Source organism: Emys orbicularis, chromosome 2 (genome assembly GCF_028017835.1).
Source record: "Emys orbicularis isolate rEmyOrb1 chromosome 2, rEmyOrb1.hap1, whole genome shotgun sequence".
NCBI lineage: Eukaryota > Metazoa > Chordata > Testudines > Emydidae > Emys > Emys orbicularis.
The window spans coordinates 217,477,296-217,494,948 of record NC_088684.1 but is presented as its reverse complement, the minus strand read 5'-3'; the positions used below and the strand labels follow the sequence as shown (position 1 = coordinate 217,494,948).

Here is a 17,653-nt window from a genome sequence, read left to right as displayed (position 1 = left end):
ATCCTCATGCCATGATGTACTCCTTGCTCTACAACAAACTCCTGCAACCTCGTGATCCAGGTATGTTGGCAAGCCTGGCAGTGCACATATATTTCTTTTCCCTCAGTGGTCAAGGTACCTGTGCTGTGAGTTTCAAACCTCTGCACTGTCTGTCTTTGAAAACCCCATGGTATTCTGCCCTAAGATCAGGAAGCGGCCACTGGCACCCCCACTGGCAAGTGAAATACAGATTTTTTTTTTTTTTCTTCCCTCCCTCAAGCAACAATCCAAGGTTTGGCTACCACCCATCCTCATTACCGAACCCATCTGCAAATGCACCTCTTCCTCTCTCCCTCCCACCTCACCTACACACAGTCCTCTGTTTCCATCTTCTCCCCATCTAACATAACATAAATTTTGGTTAGACCGACTGCTGATTATCCTGTTGTGTTCACAGTAAGCCTTCCCATAAAATAAAGTCATGTATTATAACAGAGAACTTGTAGCAAGCAACATGAGTTATTTAATTCTTTATTGCACAGCTGTACAAAGGTTCAGACTAGAAATATTGGTGACGGGGTGTTCACCAGGGCAATGGCATTGGCACATTCCCTCAAACTACTCAGGCATCCATAAAATGGCTGCATAGAAACCCTCTCACAGTTTTTTCGTTATTGGCTATAATCCTGCCATACGGCATGTCTGCAGAAGCAAAGAAGTGAATGTGTTCTTAAATACCATTCACAATTTGGGTCCCCCAAAGACTTAATGGGAGCCATGCCCTACCTTGGGTAAAAAATGACCAATGGAGACCATTTTGACCTGCATCACTGCAATAGTTTGATCTCTAGCTCTGCATAAAAACAACCCACCTAAAAACTTTGGAAAAATGGCTGTTTTCCTCAGGGCATATACCTCCAGAACCCCAGACTCAAATGGCCCCAAATGTGGGTCACTCCCACAAGTTCTAGCAAATTGCAAGAATATCCATGCGAACATTCAGACTTCAGAGCGCTTAGAAGCCTCAGCTTTAAACAAGGGTAGTGGGATGATGGCGGGAAAGGGGTCCCCTGCACATCCCTCTGCAGCGTAGGAGGCTCTGAAAGGTGTGAAGTGGCCCAGTCCTGTCAGTGTGAAGCTCTCGGCTAAACGAGAACACCCCATGGAGGTGAGTGCCACCTGAAACAGCTGTGTGTGTCAATGGCTCCATTCACCTTAGTGGGTGTTCCCATCCCCCTCCTGAGTGCTTTCCAGCCTGTGATATGCATGAAGTAGACTTGTTCTCAGCTCCCCAGTCAAAGGGGCAGGACTTCCCCAGATACTGGTTCATGTGGGGTGCAGGAAAGAGGACTCATTCACTTCTAAAAGGGCAACCCCCCCCCCCCAAACCTGGCTTACATGATGCTGGGGGGAGGGAAGATCCAACCCTCATAGATTAGTACAGGGCCCTCAGATCCTGGCACACATAAGGGGGCAGCAAGAGGGGCTCAGGCATCCAGAGGGGCATGGCATCTAAAACCCAGATCATAAGAGGGGGGCTTAGATCTCCCCTAGTGGGGTAAGAGCCCTCTAGCCCTGGGCATACAGATAGGGGGAGAATGTGGGGCTGACAAGTGCCGCTGCTCCTCTTGTCCCCTAGATCCCTGCCACGCACCCTCACATCCCCCTTCCTAGTGTCTGATCCCTTCACTCCCCCAAGCCTCCCTCAGCTGAGACCCCAGCCTCTCTCCCCCCCCCATTCCAGTTTATCCTTCTCCCCATAACACCCCTTCCTTGCTGCAGCCCCAAACTCCTCACCCGCTAATCTCCCACTGTTCTGCCCCCTGCTTTCCTCCTCACTGCCCAGGAAGCCTTCACGTGTCTGATTTTTCTCCCAAAGACTTTGGGCAGGGGAGTGTGGGGGGATGGTGTGCAGTGGCAGAGCTGGGGCTCAAGGGGTTGGGTGCATTGGGTGAGCTGTGGAGTACACAGGGGTTGGGTGCCCTGGTAAAGCTGGGGCTCCAGGAGAGTTGGGGTGCTCTGGCATAGCTGGGGCATGCCATGTCTTCCTCACCTGAGTCTCCAACATCCCCTGCCTGCCCTACCATCCACCCCTCATTGCAGAAACCCCTATTCTTCCTCTTCTCCACTCCTAATACACCTCCACACCCAGGACCAGATGACTGGAGGGTAGCTACTGAAATGCCGATTTATTTATTTATCTTTAAGAAAGGCTCCAGAGGCGATGCTGGCAATTACAGGCCAGCAAGCCTAACTTTAGTACCAGGCAACTTGGTTGAAACTATGGTAAAGAACAGAATTTTCAGATCCCTAGATGGACATGATTTGTTGTACAACGTGGCTTTTGTAAAAGGAAATAAAAAATACTTTTCAAACCAGGCAAAGCCTGTCACAGGGCTGAGAAATAGAACCCTCAGCTGCCACTGGCTCAGGTGCCTACACAGCTGAGCTGCACCCGCTACTACAGAGCGTGCACTGATTGATGTGGCCAGGTTTCCATTTCTCAGTAGGCAGGATCTGGGCTAATGGAGCTATGTAAACTTATAAACCAATGGCTGTGCCCCCAGTTCAATCCCTTCTTACATGGGGTTCTCTACAAGCGGGTTCCTCTGGAATTGAATGTTAGTCTGCTGAAAGCAATGTCAAGATTTGATCAGTTCAATATAGTTTCACCTCAGGCTGGTTCTGAGAGTTCACTATGATAAACTGAAGAGGGTACTCACTGTTTTTAGGGAAACCGATAATGTGCAGAGCATACAGTTATTCATCGTAACCACTTGCAAAGTGCTGATTTTTACAGCCTTCTAAATGCAGTTTTATTTATTGATTGATTGAGCACCTCAGTGTGTGTGACATTGTTCTAAACACAAGCTTGATAAATCTTCCACTGGCTGGAGTGTGTCTCTCACTTAGACTAATTAACTGAAAAGCAAAAGCATTTAATGGTATAAAATGTTGGGGGGTGGGGGTGGAGAGGGGGCTTGTGTAACTCAGTGAACATAATTATAAAAGCAAAACTGGGTTTAAAAAAAACCAGATTCTGTACTGTGCTTGTTGAGGAACAGATTCTGCTACTCTTAAATTACTTTACTCTGCAAGTGAATCCAATGGGACTAATTGGATTAAGGTACATCTCAAGGTGAATAAAGATGGCAGTATCTGGTCCATGACATGTAGATTGAGTAAGGCCTTACTTACTCTGAAAGCACTTGCTAAATTATTAGAGTTACTACCAAGGGATCTCACAATACTGGGTGTTTGGGCAACAAAATGGCAGATGAATTTCAAGACTGATAGGCACAAAGTAATGCACATTGTAAAAAAATAATTGCAGCTACACATATACAGTGATGGGTTCCAAATTAACTGTTACCACTCAAGAAAAAGATCTTGGAATCACCCTGGGTAGTTCTCTGAAAACTTCAGCTCATTGTGCAGCAGTGGTCAAAAAGGCTATCAGGAAAGGTTTAAAAAAAAAAAAAAAAGTCTGAAAAAGCAGACCTTTGTATAAACCTGTGGTACATCCTTCTCCCTTGAATCCTATGTCCAGTTCTGGTCACCCCTTCTCAAAAAGGATAGAGTGGAGCTGGAAAAGATTCAGAGAAGGGCAACAAAGATGATTAAGGGTATGGAATGGCCTTCATATGAGAAGAGACCAAAGGGTACGTCTTCACTACCCGCCAGATCGGCGGGTAGTGATCGATCTATTGGGGATCGATTTTTATCGCATCTAGTGTAGACACGATAAATCGATCCCCGATTGCTCTGCCGTCGACTCCGGAATTCCACCGTGGCAAGAGGCGGAAGCGGAGTCGACGGGGGAGCGGTGGCAGTCGAACCTCGCATCCTCACGGTGCAGGAAAGCCGAACTAAGATACATCGACTTCAGCTAGGCTATTCTCGTAGCTGAAGTTGTGTATCTTCGGTTGATTTCCCCCCCGCCTCCCCAGTGCAGACCAGGCCGAAGAGACTAGTGCTGCTCAGTTTAGAAAAGAAACAACTAAGAGGGATGTAATACAGGTCTATAAAAGCATGAATTGTGTGGTGAAAAGTGTTATTTACTCTTTCATACAATACAAAAATCAGGAGTCATAAGATGAAATTAATAGGCAGTAGGCTTAATATAAACAAGAGGCAATACTTTTTCACACGATGCACAATTAACCTGTGAAACTCATTGCTGTGGGAAGTTGTGATGGCCAAAAGTATAACTGGGTTCAAAAAAGAACTGGATCAGTTCATGGAGGATAGGTCAATCAATGGCTATTAGCCAATATAGTCAGGGTGCAACCCCATGCTCAGGGTAACCCTAAACCTCTGACTAGTGAGAGACTGGGTGGATCACTCCAACTACCCTGTTCTGTACACTCCCCCTGAATCACTGGTACTAGCCCCTGTCAGAGACGGGATACAAGGCTAGATGGACCATTGGTCTGACCCAACAGGATAGTTCTTATGTTCTTAAATAAACGTCATTAGCATGTGGTAACTTTTTTTTTTTTCATTTTGAATAAGGGTTTCAAGCTGTTACTTGAAAAACAAAACATAAAATTGAAATATATTTTCTCATGCACACATTAATGCTGGGGCATCTGGCAGCTGAAGATCATCCATTTTTAGAACTTATTTACTGACCCTGGTTAATTACAACTGTAGTAATTGCTTTAAGTTTAATAAATTGCAGTTTGAATTTTCTTTTGTCATAAAGGAAAATAAGCTGAGAACTTGTTGCTGTTTTGTTTACGTGTGAGCCTGAACCAACATTAAGAGCCAAGCTCGTCCAAAGTTGGAGGTGTTCCGAATCAACTCCACAGTCTGGAACTGTATTTTGTGAAGTCCGGTGACCTGATAATCGATTAAACAAAATCCTGGATGCAAACAACCCTGAACCTGGGGAGTTTCAAAATCTGTATTAAAATGTTGGGACTTGTTCCTGTCTCTTGTTTTGTTAACATCAGCGGGAAAATGATTGATCAGATTCTCACTCAGCCATTTTATGATTTCAGGGCAGTCCAGGGCCAAGAGGACTCCCTGGTGAGCCTGGTGAGAGGGGCTTACGAGGAGATCATGTAAGTTTTCCTGGGTGCAAATCTATTCTATATTACACATGTATGACTCTGTGGGGTTCACCCAGAGCAGTAAGGGAGGGAGGGGTTGTGTCACCCTGGGTGCTTCTGTGCTGTGCAGCTTTGGCGCAAAGCTCTGGCACCAGCAGCCTGCTCACAGCACAATGGCCTCACCCTGGCTGCCACCAGCCTGGTTACTCCTTGCAGTGTGACGCCAACAGCCCTTCCAGTCCTGAGTCTCCCCAAAACCATCTCCCCTGCAGTGTCCAGATCTTCTCACTGGATCCTCACACAACTATCAGGTTTGCTGCCTCCAAAGAGCAGAACACATACCAGCCTGGTAGTTTGGCTGAGGGATTTTATCCTTCAGTTTAATACAGAGCACTGAGATGGTTTTGTAATAAAACAAGAATAAGTTGATTAACAAAGAACAGAGCTTTAAGTGATAATAAGTAAGACAAGTTTAGTGACAAGTCAAACAAAACAAAACCTGCTTTCTAATGACTACAACTTAATTTCAGCAAGTTGCAATCATTGTCTAAGCAGGTTTCTCCCCTGTAGTCAGTTTCCAGCTACTCTTGCCTCTTGGGCCAAGAGGTTCCACTTTTCATGCTGCTCCCCCTTGTCCCCTAGGTGATGGATATCCCAAAGTCTTTAGCAGTTGCTTATATCCTCAAAGTTTATCTTTGTTTTCAAAGTCAGGAAGCCCAAATGATCTTCCTGTGGTCCTTCATGCAAATGATTAGCCTGTTGTTCTTGGTCACACCTGTCTTGATTTGCAACTGAGCCCAAGAGGAATTGGTCATTCTTCTTTGTCTGGAAAAAACCTGTTTTGCCTTGTTCGTCTGTTGACCGATTCTAAAATATAATATCAGAGAGTATCCATAATTTCACATACAGCGTTATTTACATTTCACAGTGATATTAATCACCAGCATGGTGTTTTCAAATGATATGTTACAAGACACTTTTTAGACAAATATTGTGTGTGAGGTGTAGAGAGCTGGCCAGGCCAACTGACTCCTAGTCCTATACCACAGGGCCCCTTGGCATTGGGCTGCTCTTAGGATCACAACATTAAGGATGTGAATCTAATCTCGGAACCTCACTTATGGTGCACAAGAAAGTGAATAAACTTGCAGGGAGTAAAAGCATCTGTTCAGATCTGCATGGGAATATGATATTCTTTCAAAGGTATGTTAGGACAGATGTGCGTGACTATTGTACTGTAATCCCAACGATGAGGATAATAGATCACATTAACCTAGCAGATCTTAGCCTTTCACAATAATTATTTTCACATTCCTTATCTGAGACTAGTACATCTGGGACATTTCATGAGCCCAAGATATCCCATATGCTATACTTTCTGGAACAAAAAATGCACATGACCCTCCTTAAATGCCTAATCTCAAGACAATGAATTTGTCTACATGTGGCTATGCAGATCTGTCAGTTGCCTGAGAGACCTACAAGAAAAATCCAGTACTATGGGACATCCTGTGGATTTATGATACTGTCTTTGTGGGGATTTTGTATCCATTCACTAGTGAATGAATTATCCTTATTCCTACACCAGTATGTAATAGTATTGCCCTAAGCAAAGATACCCTGATGATAATCAGTGTATAAAGGCTGGTAGGCTATTAATCTTTGTCAGACATGACATAGGGCTAAATCCTGCAGTCTTTTCCATTCTTCTTTCAGGGCCCAGTGCTGAAAGGTGCTGAGCATCCACTGTGAGATATGACGTGCCGTCAATTCCCATTGAAAGTAAATGGGAGTGGGGAGCACTTACCTCTATTCCTCCTGCGTGCTGGTATTTTTTTGAATCAGGACCATTGTAGGATTTAGCCTTTGGATGTTGATCTTGTACTGTTGAATGATTACTTATAAAACAGAAGAAAAAAGTACAGCTCAGGGTGAGGTTTGTTTTTTAAATAAACCAGAATATTCCTCTGTTTCAGAACATGATATTTAGGAGAACATTGATGAATGGAAATTACATAATGTGTGAAAAGGGACTGCAGTGTTTTCTTATGTTTATGGAAGCGTGCCTCTCAGGGAATTGAAAGAGTTCTCACTCCACTCCTTGAGTGGCATACCCTGAGGGCGTGACCTGTCATAGTCCACAGGCCAGCTTGTGAGAGTCTGACTTCACTGAAAGGTGTGTCATATGTCATGAAATGCTGCAACCCTAGCTGCTAATCATTGTTGTACTTATTGGTCAGGTATAGCATTGCTGGGCTAGGTGTAAATTAGGAATGCAACCATCACAAATAGAATATGAGAAATGGAGGAAAAATATTACAAATACCTTGTATTTCCTGTTCGTTCATATCTTAAATTAGCTCCCTGGATTCTGTGGATTCAGCTGAAGATAATGTATTTCTCATATAATTCCAATCAGTTGTTTGTCGTTGTTATAATTATTCCTATTAGTTTATAGTAGCACCCACAATTTGCTAAGGACTTCTCAGACATTCTAATAGGGGTGGTCCCTGCTCCAAGGAGCTCACAGTCAAAGGCTAGAGGCAGACTGGCAGGCAGAAATTAGGGGAATGGGCAAGGAAACAACAAATAGGGATTTCTTTAAATTCAAGTCAGTCAGATGCACTGTAAACAGCTTGGTACAAGTGGGACTTTAAGGGGGAAAGAGGAACAAAGTAGAAGGCTTGCCACTGGTCTCATGGAGGTTGCATAGGGGCTTCCTGGAAAAAGGCACTGAGGTGGTTGTGTGAGAAGCTGACAGATGAGCAAACAAGGTTGAGGACATTAGTGGGATGGGGTGAGGGCAGGACACATTGATAAGCCTGAATAAATATGGAGACACAGAATTCTAGGATGCCAAAATGGATGGGGAGCCAGTGAGGGGTGTGACATCATCAAATCAGTAGGGAATGAAGATGCATTCTGTCTGGTGTGACAAGGGCCTGACCAAGCAACATGGCTGTGGAAATCACTATAAAAGGACAGATGTTGTAGTTGGTGAGGAGGAGAAAACACCAGGAGAAGAAGGCAGGGCTGCACTGTACTTCCAGTGTGTTCAAAGAGTGCAGTGTCACCTGTGACATTTCTAATACTTGGGTTTTTTCATGTTTTTTTAAGGGTGCCTTTGTGGTTAAAGTTTGCCCCACCGCCAAGACTTAGTGCCATATACTCCCTTCAATCTGCAGTGCCCACACAGGACTTCCACTGATTCAAGTGGGAATTCTGTCTAGTCCTGAGAGTAGAATGACTCTTAATGTCCCTTTTGTCTACCCAGCGTATCCTAGATTCTGTGAAGTGTCACAACACTCTGATTTCATAAAAACAAAAACTACAAATATTTTATCAATATTGTGTAAAGCCTGATATGTCTAACAAAGATTAATAGCCTAACAAATGGTTAACTCCAGCCGCGTTTTCCCATTCTTTTTTCAGGGCCCCATGCCGAAAGGTGCTGAGCATCTACTGTGAGATATTAAGTGCCATCAGCTCCCATGGGAAATAAATGTACTTAACTTTGTGTCTTTGTTTAGGGTAACCCTGGATTGGACAATGACATAGAAGGGTCCAAAGGTTCAAAAGGAGAACAGGGAAGACAGGTAACTATTTAGAAATATGTGACTTTGCTTACTGTACATTGTTTCAAATACTAACCTACAATCCTTTAAAATATAGCTATATAGAGCAAATGAACATTAATCAATTGATAACCAAGGCTGTTAAAAATAGTATGATAATTCTGTCGTTCCTAATTTTATACCACACAATATATCAGAAATCAACAAGATGACCTTCAATAAAGGCAAGTGCAAAGTACCACACTTAGGAAGGAGAAGTCAAATGCACCACTATAAAATAGGGAATAATTGGCTAGGTAGTAGTACTGCTGAAAAGGTTCTGGGGTTATAGCGGATCACAAACTGAATATGAATCAACAATGTGATGCAGCTGCAAAAAAGGCTAATATTCTGGGAAGTATTTACAGGAGAGTTGTATGCAAGACACCGGAGGTAATTGTTCCTTTCTATTCGGCGTTAGTGGGGCCTCAACTCAAGTACTGTGTCGAGTTCTAGGTGCCACAATTTAAGAAAGATGTGGATGAGTTGGAGAGAGTCCAGATGAGAGCAACAAAAATGATGAAAGGTTCTGAAAACCTGACCTACAAGGAAAGGTTAAACAACCTGGGCATATTTAGTCTTGAGAAAAGAAGACTGAGGGCGGGACCTGATAAATCTTCAAATATATTAAGGGCTGTTGTAAACAAGATGACCATCAGTTGTTCTTCAGGTCCACTGAAGGTAGGACAAGAAATAATGGGCTTAATCTGTAGCAAGGGAGGTTTAGGTGGGATCTCAGGAAAAACTTTCCAACTGTAAAGGCAGTTAAACTCTGGCATAGGCTTCCAAGGGAGGTTGTGGAATCCGCATCACTGGAGGTTACTTGTCATGGATGGTCTAGGTTTACTTTGTCCTGCCTCAGCACAGGGGGCTGGATTTGATGATCTCCTGAAGTCCCTTCCAGTCCTACATTTCTATGGTTATCTGATTCTAGCCTTATGGGTGATTTGAGATCCATGAACTTGCACTCAGCAGTCCAGCTTTGGAAGTGGTCTTACATTTTTTTAAAGAGATGAAAAATAACCAAGGCGTGGATATATGATGAATAATCATACCTACTGTCATCTGTGACATACCTATTATTATTTATTATTATTAAAAAAATTATTGTAGTAAATGAATGAACTTCCACAGAAAATCTTCAAAAGTGTGAGTGGGGGAAAGTACTTACAGCTATTTATGGGCCCAATACTACACAGTGCCCAGCACCCCCCAGAAGGTGCCAAGCCCCCCTGAACTTCCATTGATCTCACTGTAGAGCAGTTATGGAGCACCAGCACAAGACTTGGATTATCTGCACAGGATGCATGAGATCAATGTTGACACACAAAACAGAATGGTAACTGTAATGACAAACATGCAGCACCTTCCAGACGAATATAATTTGAGGGCAACATCAGTGATTATTTTGATGTTACTGCTTTATGAAATGTACCGTAACACAATGGCATTTCTTTGACGTTATTTGACAATGTTGCATAGATGAAGTCGTGCAATTAAAAACTGTTTCTGTTCTTAACTCTGACAGGGGTAAGCAGTTACAGAGGTTGTGTGCCCAAGTGTTATGAAAAGAATGTTTCCCCATTGGTTTGCATGTCCACTGTTTATTAAGCCATCTAGTCACGATCTGGAAAAATATAAAACGTTTGGAATTTGAGTGACAATTGATAACATGAAATTAAATTTCTCTTTTCCAGGGTGAAGGAGGAGCAATGGGCCCACCAGGGTCACCAGGCTCTCGCAGAACCACAGTAAGACCCCATATAGACAAGGAGACTAAATATGCAAAGGAAATGCTTGAAATTAATCCAAGGTAGAAAGAATGATCTGAGTCCATAAATTTAACCTTGATCGATCGCTCCGTCAGCCTCCATTCACTGCAGGAAGATGAGATAAATAAATCTTTAATAGATTGCCCTGAAAAAATTAACACTAGCAAGAGCCTCTGATTCCAGGCAAACACTTTCCTCCTGAATAGGACTATCCAACACAACTGACTGACTATCAGAGACAAAATAGCTTCCTCATTTCTTTCAAATTTGGAACCTACTGCAATACTTCCCAGTTTCTGTCCCCCCAACGCTTGCTGATGACTTCACTTCTCTGCTTCTTTTTTCTCCTTCCAAAGAAAGAGAAATTCTGCAAAGATAAGGATTTGCATTAACATACTCTTTCTTCTGGTGTGGCAGTGTAGCGGGGCCACCAGGCTCCTGCCTCTGTCCCAGTCTACAAACTACTCAGAGATCCTTGTGCTGGTCCAACACCTTGTGCAGTTTATTTACAAATGGATTCCCACCACCTTCATAATACATACAGCTCTTGTAACAAGCAGGGGCACGCAATCTCTCTCTGCTTGCTTCCCCCTTTCCACTTCCTTTCGGTACCTATTTGTGGGCTCTGCCTAAGGGCTTAATTAGCCTTTCTGCCCTTCCCCACCCACAAATTAGGCACAGCTCTGCTTAATCAGCTCCATTCTGCCTTGCTTGATTGGAGCTGCTGTGAACAGAGTGCTGACTCGGCCTTTCTTGCCTAGCACTCTGTCATAGGCAGTTACCAATAAGAACAGACTAAAGAGGTGGGAACCTTTCTCTCTGCTTGGTGGGAAATGTCTTTAAGCTCTACTGCCAAAACCAATGTTATAAACACATCTGTTTTGCTAGGGCGGACAGGGCATGAATATTTTAGTCCTTCTCTTGGCACAGCAGGACTGAAGTGTGTGAGCAGTAAGCAAAAGTGATAGCAAAGTAATATCCTGACACATCCATAATAACTTTCGCATTTGCTTTTCTCTCAATCACTGTTCTAGCATGTACAGTAACTTGAGCACATAGTAAAGCATTGTGTGAACATCAAATTATCTGGAAAAAAATTGACATAGTTGCCACAGCTTCTCTACTGTTTGTCATTTAATTGAGAGAGATAACTGGGGTCTAACAGATGTCTAACAAACAACTATCTTGTCTTGTGTCAGGGAACAAAAGGTCGAAGAGGAACACCAGGCCCACAGGTATGTTTCCTTAATTTCCCATATCTACAGTAGGAGTAATGTGGGAGCTTTCCTGCCTTCTAAAATATTTGCAGAGGGAGTCCAATATTTATTTTAATTTTGTTATAGCATATAGGATAAAGGATAAATCCTTCTTGCCTTACTCAAGCAATTAATCAGTGAGTTCAGTGATACTACTTATGGGTCCTAGTTCAGCAATGCGTATGCTGCACAAGTCCCATTGAAGAACTAGTCCCATTCATGAGAACCCATGCTGAAAGCCCATACTGTTGCCTCAGTGTAATCCATAAAGTCGTGTGTGTATTTAAAAAAAAAAGGGGGGGCCAAAAATGGCTGAGAACTTCAAGATTGAATGGTAACAGACTGCCAATCCCAGTGATGATTGAACCTGGTGCTAGTATAAACAAAAGGAGCTTTCAGCCATGCTTGTACTTGTTTTCATCTCTTCACACTGAGTGTACAGACATTCTAGGCTTCAGAGTGACACACAAGAGTGACAGTCGTGGAATGTCATTGTACTGAGTAAGCCTGTGCTGAGATACTTTGCTGAATAGACTTGGACTATTGAATCTGGGCTTGCAAGTATGAGGTGAGCGGGATTGGGCCCTCATACTATAACAAGCACCATAAAAATCCAAATTGTACAAAATATGGCACTGTAGAGCATTAATAGTGAAATAATTTGGATGTATAATATATTATTTGAAGGACACTGTCAAGTTAAACTTGAGTCTAAATGAGATCTTGTGACAAGAATTTTTTACAAAACCTGAGAGCAATAAAAAAGTTTCCATAACTTTCCATGGCAACAAAAATAATCATTTCCCCGCCGTGTTTTCAGTTCAATCAGCACTGAGACACTAAAAGTGAAACTGAGATTTTTGTTGTCAAAGGCAGAGAAATGAAAAACTGAAAATAAACCAGAATAAATATTTTCAGTTTTAATCATCTGCGATATTAGAAGTGTGTTTGTTTTGAGAAGATTTTTGATCTGGTAACATTCCTTTAGAAAATACTTTTTGCTCTTTAAACAAAGATCAAGACACATTATGTTGCACAGTACCTAGTACTGGATTGCATTGTATAGGCACTGCCCCATGTTAGGAGCAGTATGGGATAGAATCCAGAAGACATGCACATTCTGCTTGCCTCTTCGAAGTCTATAGATGTGGTAGCCTCACCGAGTCCTTGGGCTGAGGTGAGTGCAGAGTTGTAATTGTGATGTGCCTCTAAAGAGGGGTAAAACGGGGCAGGAGGCTCCTTGCACTCTCCCTCAGTTATGCACAATTGTATGGCAGGGTATTGTCCAACTGCTAAACTGAAAAACCATGTCTCAAAAACCATGTTTCAGGCATTTTGTCTTATAACAGCTGCCTTGGTTATAAGCTCAGCCTGCTTTGTGGCAATAAATGAGCTTCACTTAATTTCTGGATTTTAAAAACAATTTTTTAAATCCATGCGTTGCAACGACCAACTTTATTAAAAATATGGTAGGATATGCTGATAGTCTGTGAAGACACTATGCTAAGAAATGTAATTTGATCTAAATGCTGACTCTTTAGAGAACCGTCACTTAATGAAAAGAAAAGAGGTGTTCAAATGCCAAATAAATGGTATTAGAAATTGAAAATATCATATTGTTCTCCTGGCAGATCAGTCACTGTTATGATCACTTGAGAAAATTGTTACAAGATTCTGTCTCTTAATACAGGGGGAGAAAGGAGCTCCTGGTTTGACGGGCTTTCCAGGAGAACCAGGATTTCCAGGATCCCAGGTGAATATTAACATTCATCTAGGTCAGGAGTTCTCAAACTTCATTGCACTGTGACCCCCTTCTGACAACAAAAATTACTACATGACCCTAGGAGGGGGGATTGAAGCCTGAGCCCACATGAGCCCCACTGCCCTAGGCGTGGGGGCCAATGCCAAAGCCTGGTGGGGCCAAAACTGAAGCCCTTGGGCTTCTGCCCTAGGCGGGGGGCCTGTAACCTGAAGCCCTCGGGCTTTGGCTCTGACCCCGGGTGGTGGGATTTGGGCTTTGGCCCTGGGCGATGGGGCTTTGGCTTTGGCCCCGGGCCCCAGCAAGTCCATTGCCAGCCCTGGCAACCCCATTAAAACTGGGTCATGACCCACTTTGAGGTCCCGACCCACAGTTTGAGAACCGCTGAGAAGGAGGACTTGAAATACAAAGGAGAAATGCAATAGTCTATGTCCAAAAATCATATGGCCCAGTGTCCATACTCACACAAAGCTTAGTCCTGCCTTGAGTGCAGGGAACTGGACTAAACCTCTCGAGGTCCCTACCAGTTCTATGATTCTATAAAGCACAGCCAACGTGTGAGTGAATATATTGTTGGTGGCTGTGAAGCACTGGCAGCATTGGTTTGAGTCGGGCATAGCATAGTAAGGCAGACACAGTGCAAACTTCCCCGCACAGCTCTGGCTTTTCGTGGCTTGCAACACCTCTGATGTTCCAGTCCTGCCCTTCTGTTGAGCAAATACTGCCCAAGTATGCCTCCTATCTAGATCTGGACTTCTGACCACAGTTTTCTGTGGCCCAGATTGGAAGCCTCTTCCTCGCGTTGATGAGTAATCCAGTGAAATAGCTTGTGGAACCAGAGCGAGTAAGGGATTCACAATTTGGCCCCGTGTGATTTTTTAGACGTATGTTAGATCCCTGCATGGTAAATATGGATATAGATTCACTCTTGCAGGTACAAGGGCTGCAAATTGAAGAAACTGTATTGGGGATTTCCTTGAAGCTAACACCTGGGGAGGCGGCTGCACCAGAGGGCCATCCCATGGGTGCGAATCCACATCCTTCTCAGCAAACCTATCTCATCCCCTCCAAATTGCCCCATCTTCTCACTGCCAGATGCTGGGACTGGACGTCAGGGCATGGATCGCTTGATAATTGCCCTGTTCTGTTTATTCCCTTCAGGACATCTGGTATTGGCCACTGTCGGAAGACAGGATACTGGGCTGGACGGACCATTGGTCTGACCCAGCATGGCCCTTCTTATGTTCTTGCGTGCACCTGGACCTCTTCAGCAGGAAGGGACTTGGGGGTAGCTGAACTCCTGTTCTTGACTGACTGTCTGCTATGGGAACCCAGTGTCTGTAGCTGTGTGTGCTAGAACTCACTGATTACTTTTTCTTTACATTTGTAATGCTTTGTGTTTTGCATTGGTGGGGGGTCCTGGTACCACCGGGGACCTTTGCTGACCTCTTAGCAGCCTCCCTTGAGGGTATCTTGCCATCTGGACAGGATTCCTCCCATCCTTCCCCCTACAGATCTCCCTAGTCCTCCCTGCTCCACCTCCCCCCACCCCACCTATGCAGCTGGAGAGTAGCTGTGCCCCTGAATCTTTGTTTCCCTGTATGTAAAATGGGGAGAAATACCTCTCACACTGTGATGATATAAGGATGAATCAGGTGTTGTTTTAAGAGCACTTTCAAGACATAAAGCCTATATAAAGGGCTAATTGGTGTTATTTCATAAGACAGGGTATTTAATATATGCATTTGTGTATTAACTGGATTTTCTGTCATCTAACATACCTTCTAGGGAGAAAGAAGAATTGCAGGTGTGAAAGGAGAGAAAGGAAGTGAAGGAAATAAAGGTCTTCAGGTAAAAATACTGTGTGAAGTTCACTTAGCGTTCTACTCACTGTGTGTGTAACCAGTGGGAGACTTCCATTTTTACTGCATTCTTTGTTTCAAAATTCCTGTGCAGTGTATCATGATATTCTGTCGAAGAGAAATGTATTCGTAAGAGGCTAAAGGAATTTTAAACATCTCAGAGCAATGCTAAACTGTTTTACATTATAAGGAAAAAAAATCTGCAATAGCTATATAAAAATTCGTTTATATTCTATCATGACCCACCAGTTTATTTAAGAGTACAGGAGCATGTGTGTGTGTTTGCATAAATATTGCAAAACATAGATTAAAATAATGGTTTTAAGATTGTAAAATGAACTACTCAAGAGTTAGAAAATAACAGAACCTTTGCTTTATGATAGTGTTTAATTAAATGACATACAACTGTGAGACTCGGGAAGCTGTAACTGGTACCTTGAGAGTCACAGAAACTGCACCACTGAGTCTGAACCACGGTACAGCCACTGAATCTGGACCCATCTACTAGATAATTTAACAAGAGAGCTATTCAAATCTTCTTCCTGCTCTCCATTTGGCAGGCGGAGCAATTATCAGTTTGATTTTTCTAGGCTGGGTTTTTCAAACGTTGGGGGGAATTTCCCATTGAAATCAATGGGATGAGAGGTAGGCCAGTGCTGAGTACTTTTGAAATCTCACCTAACGTTTATATTTGCTTCATTGCCATACTTTCCTTTCTCTTGGCAGTACTGTCTAAAAGAAATGTCTGATGATTCTGTTGCTCTCTTTGCTTTTTTGTATTTGGCACTTTGCATCTTAACTGAGCAGCTATATTTTGCATGTTTCCAAAGTATTTACGGTCAATTTACCACACAGAGAGGCTAGATTCCTAATTTCTTCCAGGATTGTCTTTATTTCTGACAAGTTGCCACCTTTCTTGTGACCGGAGTCTCTGGAAAACCGTTGCACTCAAAGAGCTAGACACACCGAGTTTCAACAATAGAAGAAACTGTATTAGGGAGTTCCCTGAAGCTAACAATGGGTCTTCTCCTGATTCTCTCTTGTAAACTTCCTTCAAGCCATATATGTTGTTTGGGTATATTTGTGTTCGAAAGATTTGGCCACTGTGACAAAATAAAAAAGTGAGACAAAATTCTGCTTCTGTTTATGATGGGAGTGGAAAACTCCCATTGAAATCAATATGATCCATATAAACCTGGTTTATATATGACTAATATGGAGACTGTGTGGATGAGAAGCCAGTAGTAACTTTGTCTGGATTTTTTTTTTTTTTATGAACGAAGAATAGGTTTTAAGTCTACAGTATAATCACTTTATAGACACATCTCTATTTGTCTGGAATTGAGAAAGCAATGTTTGATGGATACTGAAAAAATGTTCTGGACCAGTCAAACTAGTGAATGGCCTTCATCTTGTACAATGTTGCTGCCATGCTGGTAGGAAAATAAATGTTTGGTCTAGACTTGAAGCAAAGAATCTAAATGTTATTTATGTTGACTGCTTTTACTGCCTGCCGGATGTCTATGGGAAAAGCACAGGTGGCACAGTTGAGACTAGATTCTTGTCATTCTACATGAAGTGCTAATGTGGTGGTATTTATTGAATCTGGGCCATTGAACATCATTATATGGTTGTTACAAGTTGCAAAAAGAAGCAAAGTGATTTGTTTGTTTTTTTTCCCCAAATTCTCACCAAGTATCATATGTTCATTTAATTTCAGGGTGAACTGGGAGCTGCGGGTCCAAAAGGGAGTCCTGGTAGTCCTGGAATGAGAGGAAATAAAGTAGGTTTCATTCCTTTAATACTGTTGTTGTTGTTTGTTGTTGTTTTAAAAGTTAATTTGTTTGTTCCCACCTGAAGATCTTGCCTTTGAGCCTGCTCCTGAAACAATCATTCAGGCAAAAGTCAATGGAAGTTTTTTTTGTTTGTTTTTTTTTTTGTTTTTTTTTTTGAATGACTACAGGTCTTTGATCTCAGTGTCAGCTGTATGCACAGTGCAAGGGCAGTTCATAATCATAAGTAAGGCTACGTTTCAGTCACGGGTATTTTTAGTAAAAGTCATGGACAGGTCACAGGCAGTAAACAAAAATTCTCAGCCCGTGACCTGTCCATGACTTTTACTATATACTCCTAACTAAATCTTTGTCCGGGGGTGCTGCGGGCGCTCTGGGGGGGGCGGGCTGTGAGGGGGCCACAGGTGCTGGGAGGGGGGTGGCCAGGCTACCCCGCTGGTGCTGAGGGGGACACGGGCGGTGGTGGCGGCACACGGCCCAGGACCCCCGCTGGTGTTGTGGGGAAGGTGGGTGGCGGCGGCGCACAGCCCGGGACCTCCACTGGTGTTGGGGGGGGGGGGG

At 43.2% G+C, this 17,653-nt stretch overlaps 1 protein-coding gene across 1 annotated transcript in view; it reads left to right on the top strand.

The window, feature by feature from the left end:
- LOC135873797 (collagen alpha-6(VI) chain-like) overlaps positions 1-17,653 on the top strand; it is a 111,592-nt gene that overhangs the window by 48,464 nt on the left and 45,475 nt on the right. Inside the window, exons 20-25 of the mRNA XM_065398414.1 lie at positions 4,986-5,048; positions 8,567-8,632; positions 10,348-10,401; positions 11,622-11,657; positions 13,369-13,431; positions 15,226-15,288. Coding sequence (XP_065254486.1) covers positions 4,986-5,048; positions 8,567-8,632; positions 10,348-10,401; positions 11,622-11,657; positions 13,369-13,431; positions 15,226-15,288 — 345 coding nt within the window. The remainder of the gene's footprint in view (positions 1-4,985; positions 5,049-8,566; positions 8,633-10,347; positions 10,402-11,621; positions 11,658-13,368; positions 13,432-15,225; positions 15,289-17,653) is intronic.